This window comes from Ceratosolen solmsi, unplaced genomic scaffold (genome assembly GCF_000503995.2).
Source record: "Ceratosolen solmsi marchali unplaced genomic scaffold, CerSol_1.0 scaffold10, whole genome shotgun sequence".
Classification (NCBI taxonomy): domain Eukaryota; kingdom Metazoa; phylum Arthropoda; class Insecta; order Hymenoptera; family Agaonidae; genus Ceratosolen; species Ceratosolen solmsi.
The window spans coordinates 22602640-22624395 of NW_011948412.1; the positions used below are offsets into that span (position 1 = coordinate 22602640).

The 21756-nt window shown below is 29.0% G+C and overlaps 1 protein-coding gene across 1 annotated transcript; it reads left to right on the top strand.

Moving 5' to 3' along the window:
* Positions 1–2913: 2913 nt before the first annotated feature.
* LOC105366102 (uncharacterized) lies at positions 2914–21730 on the top strand. The gene is made up of 7 exons (XM_011504426.1): positions 2914–3013; positions 3156–3432; positions 3992–4178; positions 4687–4776; positions 19609–19913; positions 21418–21528; positions 21706–21730. The coding sequence occupies exons 1-7, from the start codon at positions 2914–2916 to the stop codon at positions 21728–21730; spliced, it is 1095 nt and encodes a 364-aa protein (XP_011502728.1).
* The last annotated feature ends 26 nt before the right edge of the window (positions 21731–21756 follow it).

Sequence of the window (21756 nt, forward strand, 5' to 3'; positions counted from 1 at the left end):
CACTTCCTTCCGGGCTCAGTTCCGAATTTGCTAATTGGGAAAGTGTCGGAAGGTGGCGAGCCTTTTCCATTGGTCACCTCTCTTTGGTTGCCTCATCCCTCTCTGGGACTTGGCTAGAAGAAGGGTCCGCTTGGGCGTGGTCAATTTTCCAATACGATCGACCAGATGTGGCATAGCCAAGAACAATGCAAGCATTGTCTTAAAGGCCGAGTGCGCACGTATGGTCATTGCATGTTGTTGCACGTACGGGTTTTAGGTTGCAGTAAATATTTGTACTCAATGCTTTACGCATATCTGATATTCGTTCTGAATCTACTTTGGGGTTCTCCCGGCAATAAACCCATTAAGTTCTACTGCACTTTATGCATGAGCACGTTTCGCTAGAGTTTTCCAGATGTTTTATGACACTGGTGCAAAATAATTATGAGCAGGAAAGTTTTGAAGTCTTAAATACAATTTTCATGATATTACTTACCAGATGTTTTATTGTCTTAAAAAAAGAGTCTCTCATTCTCAAACATGCTTAATTAAATTTAGTAGACAAGTTAAAAAGTACATTTTTTAAAGTACAAACGTACATTTGTCTGTTATAATTATTGTTTTATACAAATGACTAAGAAGAATTCAAATCTTTAAATATTGAATATAATTATATATTATATTTGAAAGAAAAACATGCATATATATAGCATTAGTAAGATTCAAATTATAGCGACTTCAAGTACATAATTAATTTTTGGTCACATTCAAAGATTAGGAAATCCGTAATAGTGTAATATTGCTCGAAATACCTTCAAACATTTCCGCGATTTTTAAAAACTACCCTTATGGATAAGCAAGTGTTCGCGAATGATACCCGAAAACTGGGGGCACAAGGATATTGTGAGCTCACATAAGAAATACTGTCTTTGGCCATGAATAAATAAGCAGATAGCAATGTCAATTTCATAGTGTCAAAGCTATTATTTATTCTCGTCATTAACTGATCTTTACACTTTTCAGACTCATCTCTTAACTCCTGACATATTAATTGGCGAATTTCTTAAATTAAACGCTATATTTAATAATGCGAAATTGAATGGTTTAAACTTTTTTTATTCAGAAGATAATTTTATATATTTTTCTCATTTATCCATCTACTGTTTTTTTTAATACTGAATTTTGTCATGAAAAATAATACACATAAGTTGGAAGTGCGAACAGTTGTTCTTAAATAATATTCACACACTTTAAGAATGAAAAACACACGTTTTATAATTTTTAAGGAATTAGTTATAATTATGAATGAAAACTTTAATACCTAATAGATATTTGCAATTCAAATCCATTATATGTATAAATTATTTTAATATTTATACACCCAACTTTCCTGTATTTCTGAATCTTCTTGCTTTCTCCTAATCAATGAATCAAAGATCATTTTTCGAAAATTATCTAAAAATCGTGAATATTTCCTTTATATATCCAAAATTAAATATTACCATATATACTAATATATTTAAATTAATAAAGAAGCATTATAATTCTGTTCGAAACTGTTTAAATTCTTGGTTCGAACTGCCAATGGTTCGATAGCTTTAATTTACCATCGGTCCATACCATGCTCGGGAAGGAGTTAAGTGGAAGGGACGTAGAAATATAGTATGCGCTCCTTCGAAAAATATGGTTTATTTACAATTCCACTATCGATTGTTCAATTTAAATATTATGTAAGAATATACACTATATTCAGTCACGTCGTTGCAGTTGCTTTGAACTGACCTTGTGTTGAATAAGTTGTCTACTCAAGATGCTCCTTGATGATGATGTTGTTGATCTTGTAAGGATCAGCAACTGATTATGCACACTCCTTATTAGTGAGTGTGATTTGTGCTATTAATAATAGTGTCATGGTAATCTTGTAAGGAGTTGCAATAATTAAATATACTCATAAGAGTATGGTTTTATTATGTTTATAATAGCGTCATGCTAGTTTTGTAAGGACTGGCAATAATTAATAGCTTAATAATTTTGTATGGATTAGCAATTTAGTTTTCACAGACTTTGGTTTTACTTACAGTAATGCAGTAACCTTGATCTGATTAAGCACACTCCTTATTCGGTAATGTGTCTTGTATAGTCTGGCGTCTTCTTGATGTGAAAGAGTTATTGTCAAACACCTTTTATTTGCAGCACAGGAGAATTGACGCGTCTTCCTTTCATCCGTACTTACAGCTTGATCACTATAGTATCACAAATAGGGGCCTTCCTCCTTCTTCCTTGGCTTCTCCACTTAGACAGCGCTTGTATCTGTCTCGACCCCACTTATAAGGCCTCTGACCAAAACGTCTCCGCTTAGGGAACGCCTATGCCTCCAATCAGAACGCGACCGAGCGAGCGCGCCTGTGCCTTCCGTCTTCAGAAAGAGTTCCATAGTGGCCACATCGGCAAGAGCACCGTTAGCGGTTGCTTTTCGTGGCTTTCATAACTCCAAGAGGATTTCCTAACTGAAGCACCCTCGCTTGGCTTTTCTAAGCGGTAGCATGGCTAGGCTTGACAACAGTGGATGCGTTGTATACCGTTATATCTAAAAGTTTTGCTTGTAACGACTATTTACAGATGTCTTGGGTTTTCCCAGATGTTTAGTTAAAACGGTTTTTTGCAAATGTTTCGCTATAACGGCTTTTCGCACATGTTTAAATTATTACATGTGCACACATTATTCAAATTTTTTCAAAATCAATTAATTACAAATCTAGAATAATGGCTTAAATCGCTAACATTGTAATTCTTATCAACAAGTGAAGAGAGTAAACATAGACTCGCTTTATATGTATATCAAATGTACATCCATCAATTAATAATTTCTGTTTATTTAATACAGGCAACCATTCCGGAATTCAAGTGCTATCGGTACAACAACGGTCTCGACAAATGGCTCTGATAATGAAACTATCATCAATTCCGGTCTCGGCATATATTCTGCTGAACAACAACAATGGCAACAACAACAGCGGCAACAACAACAACAGCAGCAGGAGCAGCAGCAACAACAGCAACAGCAGCAGCAACAGCAGCAGCAACAACAGCAGGAACAGCAGCAACAACAGCAGGAACAGCAGCAACAACAGCAGGAACAGCAGCAACAACAGCAGGAACAGCAGCAACAACAGCAGGAACAGCAGCAACAACAGCACAACAGCAGGAACAGCAGCAGCAACAACAGCAGGAACAGCAGCATCAGCAGCAAACAACGGAATCATCGGCAACAACACCGCCGACGAGCATTGCCTCTACCTCCATCTGTGCGGGCTCAACGTCCAACATCACCCGGAGCGTTTCGGCACCCGTGGGCTCTAGACCCGAGATATCCAGCACTAGCAGCAATACTACGACCGTCGGTCAAAGATCCAGGCTGTATCGCAACCAAAGCCGCACTGAAGCTATTAAAAAGTACGTACGTTGATAAACAATTGGGACTCCCAATTGAATATGACAATGTAAGATGTTGAGTGGCTTGCTAGAATAGTTAAAATATATATATTTTGATATTTTCATCTTTACTTATACTATCTATGTTAGTGATTAGATCTATCTAATTATGTAACTCATAAGTTCATAGAACTTAAATTCTTTTATTTATAATAGTTATAATTCGCTTAGAATATAAATGATAAAACAAGATAAATTCGTAAATATTTGCAATTAGAAATAAATTTAGCACTAAATGAAAAAACGAACTTTAACTTTAATACATTAATGCTATTATTTATCGAACGTAAAAAATTTTTTATTAAAAAATACATCTTTCTTATATGTACATATACACGTTCCTTCAACTAATTTTCGTTTTAAATATTTAAGAATTCAATAACATAATGTTATAAAAAAATTTAGAGAAACACTCATTATAATTTTTTTCATTGGTCATTCGCGAATCTCATCCACGATAAATTGTTTGGCCAATAATCTTCTAAAAAGTTGAAGGAAAATATATAACTTTTTTTTTCAGTTACATCAAGCGTGAGACTGCGACGTTTTTCGGAGTTAACGAGGAGTCCGAGGCTGTGGAAAAACAAAAATGGCTCGATCGTCGACGACGAATGGCACTCAGGAAATACGGTACACTATTACCACAGTATAGACCACCAGATCCAGATATTACTAAGGACGTTCCAGATTCTATGGAGATTCCAGATGTAAATACTTTATCAAATTTCAATCCTAGATGATTCACTTGGTGTAGTTTACTTTTAGAGATGTTATGCGATTTTGATTTAATTTTGAATAAATTATCAATATTGTTAATTCATTTCGAAAAAAAAATCAATTTAAAATAAACATTTTCCCTTGATCTTTCCTTTTGAATAGGTTATTACGTACAAGTTATTTTATGTTATTCATTAATAATATAATTTTAAATAACTGAATATTGTAATTTATCTTCAGAATATAAGAGGCCCAGAGAATATAACGTGTAAGATTACTTGATATTTTAATATTGACCAAGTAAGATAATTTTATTACCGCAGTCTACGAGGCTTCTAATATTTCTCTAACCAAATTTGATTGGATCATTCCCATCTCCTTTATATTTCTTTCTTTATTCATATATCCATATATTTATTTATGCATTCTCATTTATTTCTCTCCTTTAAGTTAATTTTTGTTCAAAATAATTCTTAACTCACAACGTTACTTTTACAGTCTGTTACATTAAGAAAATGGCAAAGGCCTGTGAGGAGGAAAGATTCAGTCGCGAGGATGACGCTATCCGGGTTGCAATATATGGTGGATGTAAGTATATATTTTAATACTAAAAACTACGTTATTGAAATCTTCGAGATCTCGGTTTAGCATTTTTATAGCATCTCTCATGATAAACGAATATTTATTATAAAGTCTCGTGTACATTAGGTTGTCATTAAAGCTCTTTAATAAAAGTTTAACATTGGTGAAGAAACAAATGGAGTAATAGCATGTCGAGAGTATATAAAACATTAAATATAAATGAATACAAATAATCTTACCGATGCAGTCATATATAGGGAGATGTGCCGTCAAGTCGATCCTCTCATGTACTTTAATCAAATTTAATCTCTAAATGAGGAAATAAATCTCTATTGATTGACCTTTATTAACTCTCTATTAACTCACGAAGATCAATGAAATTCGTTTGCTCAAAAATGAGACATAATTAGGTGGAACCCGGTAAGCTAATGAATAATCCCACGTATGTTCTTGTATCGTGGCCCTCAGAATTCATACACTATTTCCGAGTCCGTGCATTACTTTAACGAGGTCGCAGTGGCTTCCGGTTGCCATGCGCGAAAGGTGTGGCCTGCGATGCTCTTGTTTTTTCAATCAGCTATTGCTGCAGATAATATAAAAAAAAGCGTAGAAAAATGTATATGCTGTAAAATAATAGATAATTCCTCTTACTTTATCAACAATACTATATGAGACGAATGAAATTTTTAAAAGCAACTCTATTTTAAATCAAGTTCATACTCCAACGCGGTATGTTAATATTTTCCTTTGTCGTACTTTAGTTGACAAATATAGATTAATTCACTAATTGATAAAAATGAGGATAAATCTATAGTGATAGAATTGATTAATGGACATTGAGGCATGAAAATATTTTTATAATCTTTCGATTTAAAAGTGTCTAATGAACCAGCAGAATGATTTTGTAATTCAACATAGCTCCAATTATAAAAATTCGTGTAGCGAAATATAGTTGAATATTCATAAAGATGAAAGATTAATTAATTGTTAGAGATCAACTTGAAATTTAACATTACCTTTTATTAACTATTGATTACTCCTTTAATTTACTTATATACATGCATATAAATATTTTAATATGCATAAAAAATTTAATTTAATTAAATTTGTTAACTGGAAAACAAATTACTAGTATTTTACACGCAACATATAATTATATTTATAAAATCAATATCATAATCATTTGACTCCTTTGCTTAAAATGCACTATTAACAGAAAATAAATTTACTGCACGAAAATTACACTTTTTCAACTAAAATACGATTAGATAAATGTATAATTATCATAAGTCGGATAGTTCCATTACGGTCTAACATATATATAAAAATTTGATCACTGTTTAATTCTTAATAATATTTCATCTTAATAAAGAAAGATAATTTGTTCTTAATATATACATTTCAAGATATTCGTCTTTTTTATTAATAGTAATATTGCTAAAATTAAAAACTCGAAATATCATGTGAAAAGACTTAGATTTTTATATGAAAATATTTATCAAATAATTATAACTATTGCAACTTTTCCATTAATAAATTAATAATTCTATCTATTAATGGAATATTACTTACATATAGCAAAAAAAATTGGCATAAACATGATATAATTTTTTATATTGGTTATATAAAATATAGTCATAAGCTAGATAATTTACGAGAATGATCTGTATAGTGAGCTCAAATTTAAGGAGAATAATTATTATAATACGCTAAATTAAAGTTGAGCTAACACTTAAAAGGTTTTAATGAAGTTGCGCAAGATTAAATAAAGTACTAGAAGTACTATTACTAGTAGATATCAAAACCGTAGTAGTTGTAATTAGAAGATTAATTAGAATATTTAAATTTAAAAATACTATATCGAATAAATATTTCCTTATAAATCCAATAAAAACTCTCCTTCTCAACATATGTATAATTGTGTAATGTTGATAAACAAGATTAACATTTAACATATAATTCTTCTTTTTATTTCAAATAAAAATTATTTTAAATAACTTAAACAGTTTCTTCTCATAATTTAAATAGTAATATAATTAATAATTGAAAAAATATATTGCTCTTCCATTTAATAATTATTGAATAATAATAAGTGTTAGTATGATAGTACAATTAATTACATTTAGATAAATCAATGCTGATGAAAATACAAATAAAATTTTAGGTGAAAGGGTTATAAATAAATAAAAATTTTAAATAAATGAATATTATATCACAATTTTTTTTCATCGAGGACTAAATAACGGAGAATTTTTTTAGATTCTTTTAAAGGATTCCAGTTGCAGTTTATGGAATAATACTACAATTTAAAATTTAAATAATTTAATACTCATTAATAGTAAATTAGTAAATTTACATTAGTTTCCTATCATCTCACTTATTTTAGTTATTTTTTAATTAACAAATATCTAGCGTATATCATTCATTTCAATTTTATTACTTATTATCCATTTTTCTCGGTACATTAAAATAAAATAGCCGTTGAAAGTAATCATTCATTTTCTTTTTATTTTTTGTATAAAAATAATGTTAAAAGAAAAAAACTATTTAGTAAAATATATTAATGATACCATATTATAATTATTGCTTTAGTATTAAAAATACTTATTAGAAATGTTTAATATATATTTTACTACTAAAGCTTATATTATAGAAAGCCTTTTAATGAAAAATACTATTATTGAAAACATTTTGATAATGACCACAAGCGGCAAAATATTACAAGAATAAATAACTTTCATTTAATAGATTTACTGGAATGATATTTTCATTCAATATTATTACTTGACTAGTAAATACTTTTATGCCAGTAGACGACAAAATTTTATATCGATATGACACATATGAACCATATTCAAACAGATGTAAAATATGCAAAATTATTCGAAAGACCATCCTAATACTATCAATATCTGGCCTAAGATAATTTTATATTAAATAAGATTCGCATTTATTTCTGTTACAATAAAGCTGTATTTTTGTAGTATTAAAACCATAAATAATATCTGACTTCGTAACTTATATAAGGATATACAAAATCGTGCTATTATTAACTAAACTAAGAATTTTTCCGACGTCATTCTACAATGATTCTAGAATTCTAATTTTATTGTCCATTACAAAATATCACTTATTGTTAAAATATTTTTCCGTAAACTTTTTAGTCAACCTGATATAAATGTTACTGTTTTATACTGATAAAATTATTAAAATAATAAAATTTTATTATGATATCAATTAGTAAGAAAGAATAAATAACATTAATAAGTAATTTTGTACATAAAGAAGAAAGTATGTGATTGTATATGTGTCATATTGTATATGTGACATAAAGAAAAAGATGTGATTCATATTTATATATCTAAACATGTTAAAATTATATAACGATTGAAACAAATATGAGATGTTATAATAGAGAATTTGTTATAATAGATGAAAATTTGATTTTCAAAGAAATATTTTGTAAAACAATTTTTTGTTTAATATATTATTATAGACCGTCTTCAATATTTATTCTATTTTGATAATTTTCTTATATTGAATTAGTTTATATTTATACATTTTAATGAAATCAGAATTTGTCCTTAGGCTTTGTATAAATAATTAATCAATCTAAAGTATTTATTGATTTTGATATTATTATTATTATTATTATTATTATTATTATTATTATTATTATTATTATTATATATAAACTACAGAAATACAAAAAATAATTAATAATTTTTTTATTTAATTACATTATTTATTATTCGATCTTCATGTTTTTACATCTGACGTGACAAATTTAATTTCGTCTCATTAATACAGATTATTTTCTTTCTACTTCATTGTAATGAATATATAGAATTGATTCGCTATACATAAAGTATATTCTACAAGGTTTTTCTTAACTCCATTATTGATAAAGGATCGATTCTCCAATATATTATTACTTACAATGTCTTACAGCAACTACGACAAAATCAATTGCATATATAATCTCCCTTAACTTATAGATTCAGTGGCTTTACCTAAATGACAGGTTGTTATACTCACAAAGTTGCAGTTGGACGAGAGATGTTGCCATATTGTGTTTTACTGCACTTATTTGCAAATATTGTTGAGTGACATTACTCGATGTCACTTTACTACATTAAAATATTTTGTTTCTATACTTAATATACTTCCACTCTAACTGTCGTATAATCTATGTATGTATTTGTCAAAAACTAATTACATCAGTTTCATGAATATTTTTAAAGCGCAATGGCTAATGAAAAATGTAACATTCACGTTCAATTCAAACTTCATTTATAGTAAAGATTTTCTGAATTGATAATTTATTATTTATGCGGTGGTAGCAATATTTAAGTTGGAAATCATTATGAGTTACACTTCTTAGAAATTTCATTTAATTTTGTTTTTCAGTAAATATATATGTAAAGTCAAACGTTAGAATTAGCGTCGTTTATTAATTTGTAAGACTCTTAAAATGAAATTTTTTATCTTGTATAAACTTAAGCTCCCTTCCAACCTGTATTTTTAAGATGTACTTAAAATCCTATAAACTTCCCTGAATTCTGATATTATTCAGTATAGATAATGTATTTATAAAAGAGGTTGTAAATTACTATAAGACAGAAATTTTATACTTATCGATAAATACCATGCGAATTGCAACAGTAAAACCATACTAGAAATATTATAAATATTATAAAGTTTATAAAGTTTATAAAAATATGTTTCACATTCACATAATCGATTAGATAAAAATTAGATCATACGAATACGAGCATTTCTAAACGGCAAATTTAAACGGTGACACTAGTTTGGTCAGTATTTATATAAAGGTCATAAAAATATGCTTGTGTACGCCTAATGAATATGGCGATGATTAGCTTGTTTCGCCTATACGAATTATGTGGTTAATGGAAAACTACTGTACACATTCCTATAACAATGATCGTAGGTTGCACAATATTCTGTCCTCTAATCCATGCATTATTGGCTTTATTGAACATACCCCAATCCTGTGGTTTTGGCATTCTTTAAATTTACCTTTGCTAATTGTCTGAAGGCTCGCGACTGTCGCTCAAGTTATTTGCGCAATACACATTGTAAATTACGGAGTTATGTAAAATAAGATAAGTAATTGCTAATAGCAATTATTTAACGTTAACCTAATCAACCATAATTATCAATCTTATTATCGTATTTTTTGTTTGTTTTATTTTACTAATATGCTCCCTGGTTTTACGTGTAATCTCTAATGAATTTTTATAATCCGAACTTACCATTGCTTTCTGCTTCAAATAACTTGAATTTATTATTCTATATTTGCTTTTACATATTCATCAATGACAGAAGCAATAAATCTGAAATTATATTAAACTCAATTATGTGTAGGTTATACTTAACTTTAAACTCCCGAGATTACTGATATTTCTATTATATTAAAGTCATTTAAAATATTTATATTTAGTTTTATAAAAATTAAACATAATTTCCTGCTTAGTTTAATATTGCTTATTTAAATATAATGTAAGATTATTAAGTAAAGTATATGAAAACATTATAATAACAGTAAAATAAAGTATGAAATTATATTCACGAAATGTTCATAAATTTTATCAAACTTTAAATTATATTGTCAGAACAAACTGCTGCTTTTGCAATAATGAACTTTAGCATTATAACTTTTAATAGTAATGCTAAACTCAATACATTTTGGAAAACAAATTTATTCTACAAAATTATTCAACAAAACCAATTGTTTCCATTTGTAAAAAAATATTACATGATCACATAGATTGAAAGAAAATAACTCGAACAATTTCAAATACATAAATATTACGCATTTATGAGGCGAAACGGTTAGCAAAATATAAGGATTTTTATCAATCATATTTTATAGATACAATGCCTGATTGATTTTCATTAATACTGACAAATTATTGGTATAAAGTTAGCATCAAATATTATTAATCAATACCACAGCTTTCTTCAAATACCTATTATATTAAATATAGAATGTATATAATTTGTGAAAAGAAGATATATCGATTCTCTAAAAACCAGTGATTTCATATGATTATGTCATAATCATTATTCGTACAACAAATTTCAATAATATCTCTTAAATTTTTATCAGCTGTAACAAATTAGCTCAACAGGTTAATCGTCTAAGAACATAACATATATTCTATACATAGATTAGTTCATTCTTAATATAGTTTTCTAATCATAGATACTCAGCTATAAGTGCTACAAAAATACATATATTTAATTATTATATAACTATGATTTAAATATATTCAATGTGTAGATTTAATTTTGTGTATTTCATATTTTACGTTATTATTATATTTACAGATGCCAGAATTTGCATATGAAACTTAATATTTGTAAAGAAATTATTTCAATATTCCAATATACAAATTCTGCTTAGTATCATATACATATGAAATAAAATTTAATTAAATAATTGGCTTCAAAATAAAGAAAAGTTTTGGAAAATATATATATTTATATTCGTAGAAAAAGTTTCGAAATTTGCATATGTATCATTATTATGATTCATGAGTTTCTATTTAACCGTTTTTAACAAAAAAAATTATGCTCCACATCAGTGTGTTAATCTTTAAAAATTTAATCATTGAAATTCAATTTTAAATAATTACTTTGGAAAATTACAAATTATATTCGCAATTTGTGAAAATTTCAATTTTTTATTATATAAAAGAACGTAAATTTTGAATTATTGATTTTCAAGAATATTTTATATTTTAGCATACAATCTTCAATAAGCTTTTACAAATTAAAAAATTTCTCTAATTATAACTAATATACTAATAAAAGTTATAATTCTATAATTTATAATTATTATGATTCAATTGTAACATTAAATTAATGAAATAAATTTTAAAGGTGCTCATAAAATCATTATAGTAGCTTCATGATAACTAATCTAATGTTACACACACGCATCACGTACGCCACACACTCGCGCACGCCCACAAATGCCCACAACACAGCAATACATAATTATATATATTTGATCATTCGAGATACCATGCCTAAAGGGCAACAAATGTAGCTGCTTATTCATTGTTTTACAAAACCAATCACTAATAATTTGAAAGGATAATGTAATCATTAACTCATCAGTCCAAATATATAGAATATTGTAAAATATTCTAAATAAAATATTCTACAATATTTAGTATTCTATTTTGATTACTGTCCTTTATGAAAAGTATCTCTCTCTCTCTCTCTCTTTCTCTCTCCCTTTCTACTCCAGTATTTGCCGTTGTTTTCATTGCTATTCATAAGGATTGACACTTGTTTTATATATTTTAACTTTTTCATGTTTATACTCATCGTATTACATACATTTTTATCTAAGTAAAAATTATTAGCTGAATTTATGAGCTTATGACTATATTTGTATACGGTATGTATTTTTCTGATAATAACACAGTATAAAGTAAATTTGTAAAGAACTCCTTTAATTGTATTATAAGTGTACATACAGGAATATAATATTAATTATTTGTTTGTATAACATTTCTCTTTGAATGATTATTTTTTCCATTTGTATTTAAAAATAAATAATGTTTTAAAAAATAAACAATGTCAAGTATATTTTATTAAATCTTGTAATATATGTCAGTTTAAACAATATTACATCGTTCATTGTTTAGCATCTATTTAGAATTAACTAAAGATCACTTGATATTATGTGGGAGAAACGTGCGGGCAAGTGGAAGGGATAGTGCATTAATTCAATATTTAACACATCTGTTTTGGTGCTGTTTATTCCGTTTAATTTCCAACTACAGTAATGATTCTTTGTTGCTAATGACAATAGTTGAGCTGTTATAGTTCCGTAGCGGTTGCCACGTGACGTTAGCATGCACTACACGCGGACACAGGAGGTTGGAAATCTCTGGATCCATCGTGCGCTTGGTGATAGATTTTACCGTGAGACTGAGAGATCGTAAAGTTCTTACCACTTCTTCGAGGAGTGCCACGAAGTGGTGAGTCTGCAACTGCTTCATGCTCTTGGGGCACGAGCGTCTCTTAGTTAAGTCTGAAGCAGTGAACCTGCAGAGTGTGTGCGCTTGCCTGTGCATGCTTTGTGCGCTTGGGATATGAGCTTCTTTTGTTAGTATAATGTTTGTATGTACCTTTGGTAGCGGCGTTGATCCTTGAAGTATGCTCGTTGATACTGGCTCCAGGAAAGACCTTGGTATGAAGTTGGTGACTATTGTGCCTTTGAGTTGTGATGCGGTTGCAAACGAAGACTTGGCTTCGGACGCTGCTGAGGAAGCTTCCTCACTCCTTCTTCCTTCTTCGTTGAGGATTTCAACTTGATTTTCGACCATCGATTGTTCGGCCTGCGCGGTATCCCTCGTAAGAAAGAACGCCTCTTCCATGGTCTTCAGTAAGACAGACCGTCTTTTGCCGTGTCTCTAGTAAGAACGAGGATTTCTTCCATCCTGGACGACTCACTAGTGAGAGTTTGAGTTTTGTGAGTTAGTGAGTGAGTTTGTCTTGTGGTCATCTTCCTTAAATACATTCCGCTGACCACGGTGTTCCTTTAGAAACTTCGCCTTCTACTTGGAACGCCCCTAGCGACTGCGTTTTCAATCAGGGAGGGTAGTCTTCTTTTGACCGTCGTGGCAAGAGGAACTCCTGACTGAAGCGCCCTCGATTGGCTTATCTAAGCGACAGTGTTGTTAGACATTACAACATTGTGTACCGTTAGATTTTAAATTTTGGGTGTAACGACTATTTCCTGATGCCTAATGTGCTGGGTTTTCCTAAAGATTTGTTTTGCAGATGTTAATGAGCTGGGAAAGGCTCTCGCAATCTCGAACAGCATCACTTTTATGAAACTTACATTAATTATATCACATGTTATATACAATATAAATACACATAATATAAAAAAGATGTATATTTCAATGTATAGTTTTTTAGTTATTTGAACTTGGTAAAATGACAAATCTTGGTTTTAAAATATTAGAATTCCATATACTATTTTATATAATTTTTAGGATAAAAATGTTATAAATGTATTACTTTCACATAAATTCCACTAAAATTAAAATGAAATCTGAACAAATATGATTTAGTTTTATCTCACAATCAGAAGTTTATAATTCATTATAAATACATTAAACAAATATCAATCAATGTAGCTAGGAGATAAATTAAGATTTTAAAAACATTTAAACACAGATATTTTTAGTTTGGTTGTTCAAATAGCATTTCGTATAAATAAAATCATATAACATCAATGAAATTGTTTTTTGTTATTAACTGAATTGAAAAAACCGATCATTTGTTGTTATACAAATTCTATTTGGTAATAAATCGTTTGAAATTACATTCTATAAGAAACAAAAATTCTAAATAAATGAGTCCGTACTATAAAAAGAAAATATTGACTAGTTTAGGAAAAGTCTATTTTAAAAATTTGTTAATTCCAAAATTATAAATAAGCCAGGACAAAATTGTATATATTTATATATATAATATACGTCTCTATAACTTCATATACACCATTTTGATTTGAATTAATAAAGTCTCTTTCAAAATTAGTTTGCATATAAAATTTTTGTTGTTAAACATTAATTTTGAATAAAAAAATTTCAATTTAGAATTTCTTTATATATAAAATAGTTGGCTTGATTGAGATACTATAAGTTCTTTTAAAACATTTTAAAAATTTTATAAAAGATGTAAATATGAATGTAAATATGTAAAATCTATGATTTTTATAATTTTTGTAACTAAAGTGACATTTACTCCATTTCTGAAAAACATAAGAGAAATAAAAAGATAAAATAATTAATATTAAATTATTAGTTTTCTAGTAAAAGTCGTGAGCAAATAATTAATAATAGTTTAATTAATAATTCTCACTTGTATTGCCTTACAAATTATATTTTTTGTCAAATCATTTAAATTTAATTAATTTGAATGAATATTAATAATTTTAATTTAATTTCATTTTAATTAGTAGTAATTGAACTAGCTCGATAAAATATATAAAATTGAAAATACTTTATACGATTAATGTATTAGTTATTAATAATAAATTATTAATAAATTAAGAATTATAATAATATTTTAATAAGCTTTATCAATTAAATCAACATTTTTAAGTTATAGAGCAATGAAAAAATTAATTTCTAGTTTTAGTAACTTTAATTATACTAATGTTTTTAAAATAAGTCAATTGATTTTTAGTAGATGCATTCGTACAAAAAAAAACGAGGATATTGAAAATATATATTGAAAATAGTATCTAATAATTCGTTTGGAACGAAAGTTTTTCCAGGTAAAAGATTAAAAAAATGTTACTCTTCTGTATATGTTGTACATATTTTTAAAAAGAAAAATACAAAAACAAAAATAAATAAGCAGCTACATAAAAATAAAGTTATTAAAAATAGATATAAAAAAGAATACCTGAATTGGATTTTATCAAAATAGCAACTTTTGACCACAAACTATATTTTAATTCATTTACAAATTCAAAGTATTTAAATAAAAATTTATTTTTAATTAAATATTAATTAACAATATTTTCCTTTCGCACTGCAATATATGGTGCAATATATGTAATATCGACTTAATAGTCCTTAAATCGACAGCACTGCAAGTTACATGCGCGTTCGGATACTCGCGTATAAGCATTTGAACCTTCTTCGGCTCATGAACGCTCTTAATTGTGCTTAGATCTACTAATCGTTGTATATGTGGAGCAAGAATATACTTATGCTTAATATTTTTGTTGATTACAACTATATATATTTTTTATTTTATCTGTTAACTATTTTAATTATTGAATTTTTTATTTGAATATTCACTCAACACATATTTTTATAATCATTCAATATATATTTAAAATGTACGATAGACAATGTTTCAATCAATTTATATCTTATCATAAACAAGTTACTGCATGGCGTGACTTAACTTATGGTGTGCTTATTTTTTAAAAAAACTAATTGAATTGGAGTTGAAATTTTAACCAAAATTTTTTATAATAACTGTCTTTTTAGATCAAATGTTTTCAATTTCTGTACTTAATAAATTATAAATAATTCTATATCAAATAAAAAATTCTACAAATATTTCAAAATACTTTTATAATATTATTAAATAAAATACGAATGTATAGTACAACTAATCTGTATAAAATTTTAAAATTGAATAGTATTTAATTAATCTATCTTTAATTAACACTATCTTTAATTTTATGCTAAGAAGAAAGAAAATTAAAAACTTAAACTTGTATGTTGAAAATTAAATTAAAACTATTCTAAATACAAGCTATGATTAGCAAAGTCTCAAAATACCATTGCGTACTGCTTAAATTATCGTTAGTTACTTAGTTTTACCATTAATATGAACAAAAATATGTAATTTGCATTAAATTGTGGCATTATTAAATTGTTTGATTGTCTATAGTATTGTATAGCCCACATTTATTAAATAAATAAAGTAAATAAACATAAATAAAGTAATATAGTAGCAAAATGAAAAAATTCTTTTTAAAGAATTTTTTAAACAATAAATATATATTCTTTAAATTTTAAATCTTAGATATTTTATACATTGAATTTTGTAAAAAAGGTTAGTGGTTAAATTGCTATTGTAAAATAAATTTTAAATTAAATAACTATTATTCGTAATAAGGTATATCATAAGTTATATAATAAGTAAATAAAAAATATATAACAAGTTGAATAAACGGTGAAAGAATTTTTAAATTAGTCAAATACTAATGTATTTGAAGATATGAAAGAAATGAGTGCATGCTAGCGTATAGAATCCACTCCTCACCGTTTATTGTACGTAATTGAAATACAACAACCATTACCCTCCATTACCTTATTGTTGGTATTCCACGAACTCCTATAAATTTCAGTACAACTTAGCTTGTTAAATCAGCACTTACGAGGGCGAAACTAGACAGACAAACTGAGATCGAAAAACATTTAAAAATGTTAATTTAAAATGTTTCTATATATGATATGGATTTAATGAATTGTTATAAATTATTATATAAATACAGATATTCTCGAATTTAACAATATAAAAAAGCAATGGGAAACAGTTTTATGTAATATATAAAAAGGAGTATCTTAAATAAATTGCAAGAAATGTATTATCATAATATAAAATTTCAAAACATAAAATTTAAATTCTAAAAAAAATAAATATTATATAATATTATAAATAATAATATATAAATAAATATTATAGAAATTTATAGATTATAGACAGAATTTAAAATCATATTTATATGTGTGAGTTTTAATTGGATAAAATTCATATTGTATTATTATAGTTTAGGAATATTATAATTCTCTCTGTCTGGGATCAGACTAAAAACCTCCTTTTGATGGTGGATGGAGGCTTGCTGGAAAGTGGAAGGGGCAATACAATAATTCAATACTGCCTTTAGAGTTTATTGTCTTACTTTTATTAATTATAATAAATATAATAAATAGTCAATGATCTATGGATGTCGAAATGAATGTATGAGACAATGAATAGATGAGTGTTACTTCAATTAATGTTAGTGGCGATAAGTCTGTAGGTGTATTCTTGATAGCCTGGAGGGTGATTCCCCTTCTCCTTATAAGTTGAGTAGTGTAGTGAGAGACTCGTGCTAGTAGGGGCAGCGAGTTGGTGCCGCCTCAGCCGCCGGCGTAGGGTGAGCGCTGTAGTGGTCGGGTGGTGGGAGGATGTCCGTGTTACGTCACTGCTTGAGTGAGTGGGAGATTCACTCGTATCGGTGTAACGCAATATCGATAGTGTGCGGTGCTTAAGTGAGCGCGAGGGTCGCTCTTAGACCTATAGTGGCGAGTGACGTTCGTGATGCGCCGCAGCATATGTGTGCGTGAGATTAGATGTAGTGATGGTATTGGTGCACGTTCGTAGTGTGTTGCTGCTTACGTAGTTGACGAGGACTCTTGTATTAGTAAGACGTAAGAACGAGCGTAGTGACGTAGCTTACGTGCGGGCTGAAGCCGATCTATGTTGCATTGGCGATCCTGTCGTGATGAGTGCTTGATTGAAGTAGTAAGAGAGCGAGAGCGTCAAACGCAGCTCCTTAAATATTCTAGTGCAAGCTTACAGATCCGGTGACTATCGGTTCACTCTTGCTATGCCGATTGTTAGAGAGACGTCACTAGAGTCTAGCCTTGGGGAGTTCGTCGGCCTTGTTAATCGGAATTATAATGTAATATTCGATTATTTACGTAGTGAAGTTTCCCTATTTCACAGGATTGTGTTTATGACTTGGCGCGCAAATGTTTCTAACTAAGCACAGGTGTCTTTACCTCTCCCACTTTGTATACCCCTTAAAACTGCTGTAATCCGTAACATTCCGCCCGCCATCATTAATTCATTGATAATTATGATTCGTGTCTTCGGTGGGAACTGGTAGTACTGCAAGGATGTGAATTGGTCTTGTGATTGTCGAAGAGGCTGTTTTTAGTGTCACCAGTCTGGTCAGTTTATCCTTTCCAGGGTGCAGCTCTAGGACTCTGACGAAAGGCCACTTGCACGGTGGTTGTCTTTTGTCTGTGATGAGGACTAGCGATCCAACTTTGATAGTATTGCTTGGGTGATGCCACTTGGAGTTTGAGAGGTATTGCTGCAGATAATGTTTAGTCCATTGCGTCCAGAACTCTTGGATTCGTTGTTGTATGAATTGCCATTTTGAGAGTGTCGATACGTTTGAGTCGCGTGCTGATGGATCTGGTAGGGTGTTGTGGGGTCCTCCTATGAGAAAGAAGCTTCCCGATTTCACAGAATTGGAACGCAAATGTTTCTACCTAAGCACAGGTGACTTTACCTCTCCTACTTTGTATACCGCTTAAAACTGCTATAATCCGTAACACTCTCTCTGTTCTTGTGTATAGAATATCGTGTCTATGGTTTCATTGAGGCACTATTCTGAGTATATAAAGTTGTTGTAATACTACATTTCGAAGTTAGTCCGATGCAACAGTTTTCTGAATTTCGCAGTCCAAATTTCTTGTATTGCTTTATTTTGGAAATGTCCAAGCTATCATTTCGACCGTAAGAATTACAGAAATTGACAATGGATAATCATTTATAAATATTATTTTTATTTATTCTTGCACTGGATGAAATTACTAGCTTATTATTATCGTGTTTCTAGCAATTGGCTTTATTTTTTATCACTAATTAACTAAACAAAGAAGGCATTGTCAAAGTCTAATAGTTATAAAGATATTTTCGGCATAAATAAGAGATTGTTTACGAATAAATTGCGAAATGTAGTTATCAGGGAAAAGTGTATAACTTTAAAGTCACTCCTACAATCTAATGCAAGAAAATTTTTTGTAAATAATATTATTGAATAATGCATCCATATATTCGACGTACGTATAAGAAAGACATGAGATAACACTATAGTCGTAGTGATCTTCTTGATTTCCGACGCGAAGACAAAACTCTTTTATTAGCAATGCCTCTCAGCACAAATTTACATACCTGCAAAGTTAATTATTTCCTGACAAAATTCTTCTTGACATATTTACAATATGTATGAAAACTGGAATTAATTCTTTATCAATTAATGCTATTACTTACTCAAAAAACAATAAAGTTTTTACAACATTGTCAAATAAGTGTAAGAATTGGTTAAACAAAATAAATAAATAACGGCCAATGACGATTTTTCAGTCGAAAGTTCACCCCAATATTAATTCCCTATTAAAATTTTAGCTGGTCGCTATAAATTACAATTTATAAACATCAATAAACGATATCGAATAATGCTTATTGTTTACCTTTTAGACTTTGAGGCGTCAAAGGCCACTGGAGACATCAGCGACGCAAGGTGACTCCCGCAGCTTCCCGCCAAGCGTCATACAGGTAGTCGAAACTCCGACGGCAGATGCGGCAGTCGACGATGACGAAGAGGAGGAGACCTTTTTTCAAGCGCCACTTGCCATGGTGGTTTCCGCGGCCCCCACCACTGATCAAGAGAACGAGACGCAACTTATGGAGGACCTCGGAGCCACTGCCATTGTAACCGAGGACGCCGACGGAGCAGGCGATACATCCGTCATTGACGCATCCGAGGGAATCGGGAGAATCTGGTACAATTGTTGTTTTCTTCGCTAAGCCCCATAAAACCACTTTGCTCTCGCAAAATTAAATTTAACGAGGAAAATTACCAGCTGATTGTATTTTTTAATTTTCTAATTACTAAGTGTATGTTGATCGCACGTCAAACTTTGAAATTGGCAAGTTTAGCTTTACTCTGCATTACAATATTTAAATTCAAACATGCACTGCATCTTATCATCTGCCTTTCTTATCGACTAAAAATTGAGAAAATTAATATAGTCATAATTCAAGTAAAAAATTAAATACTTGTTTTTGATTAAATTTCTATTTTAAATTAAATGTGTGAGAATTTAATTTGTTAATAATAAAAAATTAATTATTTTTTAGTAATTTATTATTTAATGTATCAACAAGGTAGTTTATTTTAATTTACTAAATTTTTTCAAATCAGTAGGAAACATATTTTATCATCAAATATAAAAATTGTTCGACACCGCTAATTTAAGTTATTTAATTAATTATTAAATGAAATTAAAGACAATTTTTGTTGAATTTATTTTCACATACATAATGTATCACTCTATTGACATTACAGTGCAAAACCCCGTCTACTTATCGATAGAATAATGTCTCGTCTTTAATTCTACGAAATTGTTTTTAAATTCTTAATCATCCTCTATATCCCGTGAATTCATTATTTTCTTATATACTACTTTTTATTTTTATTTCACTTTGATTTATTTATCTTCGTTAATTTAATAACCCTGTTTGAATGAACCCTTTTAGTATATTCGTTTACTTCTAATTACAGATTCTTGCTTTAGCCACTATAATTCGTGCATTTTGTCATCTTTATAATCAGAAAATTCAGGGTTCTATTATTTTATTTTAAAATCATTAATAACCTTATTTTTCTGAACCTAATGTTCTAAATCCATTAATTTAATTTATATTCTGAATTTTATGAATATTGCGAATTTTGTGAACATAACGAGCATTAAGATTTAATTTTATGACAATAATAGATTTATTAAATATTCATATAATCTTCATATAAGTAAGTGTAAAAGATATTATTTTCAAAAATAATAATTATAATATCCATTTTTATAAAGGAAAATAGTCATAATGCAACAATTAGAACATTTTTAGCCATTTTCTTTTAAACATTTTATTTCGCAATACTTAGTTCAATAAGTATTTAAATTGTAAAGGCAGTGGAGAAATATTGTTGGAATAAGTTCATTAATTTCCATTTATAAATATCACAATCTGATCTCTTGCTTTGCTTTGGCCAGAAAGACATCGTCCTACATATTACATTTCTATTATAAAAAATTAATAGGCTTATTTATAATTACTTGATCTTTCATAATTTCTTCTTTCATAACTTACTTCTGCATATTCGAACAAGAAACTAGTATCATAGCGCCGCCGAACACTTGTCAAAGTAAATTCTTAATGTTTGACAAGTGACACCTCAATTGCATCAACAGTCTGAGTTATGAACTTAAAAGTATTCTTTTGGAATAGGAGTCCTTCAACTATTGTGGTCATGGATAAGCGAACAGCGGATCGAGCGAGTGTTGATTGTCAAACCAGAAGATCTCGGGCCATATCCACGAGGGACCACTACACCCTAAGGTTAGCGGCTTTAAGCATTATTATAGCTTCCATCGCATTTACTCACATGCATAAAATTTGAAAAGTAACAGGTATTAACTTACGTACTTTATTGTATTCCAACTCTTGCTTTATTATTGAATACCATAAAATAATTAACTTTTAAGATCATCGTTACTTATCAATATGAATTAGCAGAATACCAGTTGAATTCGACTACTAAATCATACTATTATATAAAATTATATA

What these genes read in the sequence shown, in the direction of transcription:
- LOC105366102 (XM_011504426.1), top strand. Translation starts at nt 2,914, where the DNA reads ATGGCTCTGATAATGAAACTATCATCAATTCCGGTCTCGGCATATATT. An exon ending in CGGCAACAACAACAACAGCA is followed by an intron (nt 3,014 to 3,155) that starts GCAGGAGCAGCA and finishes CAACAACAGCAG; the next exon opens with GAACAGCAGCAACAACAGCA. An exon ending in GAGGGAATCGGGAGAATCTG is followed by an intron (nt 19,914 to 21,417) that starts GTACAATTGTTG and finishes CTTTTGGAATAG; the next exon opens with GAGTCCTTCAACTATTGTGG.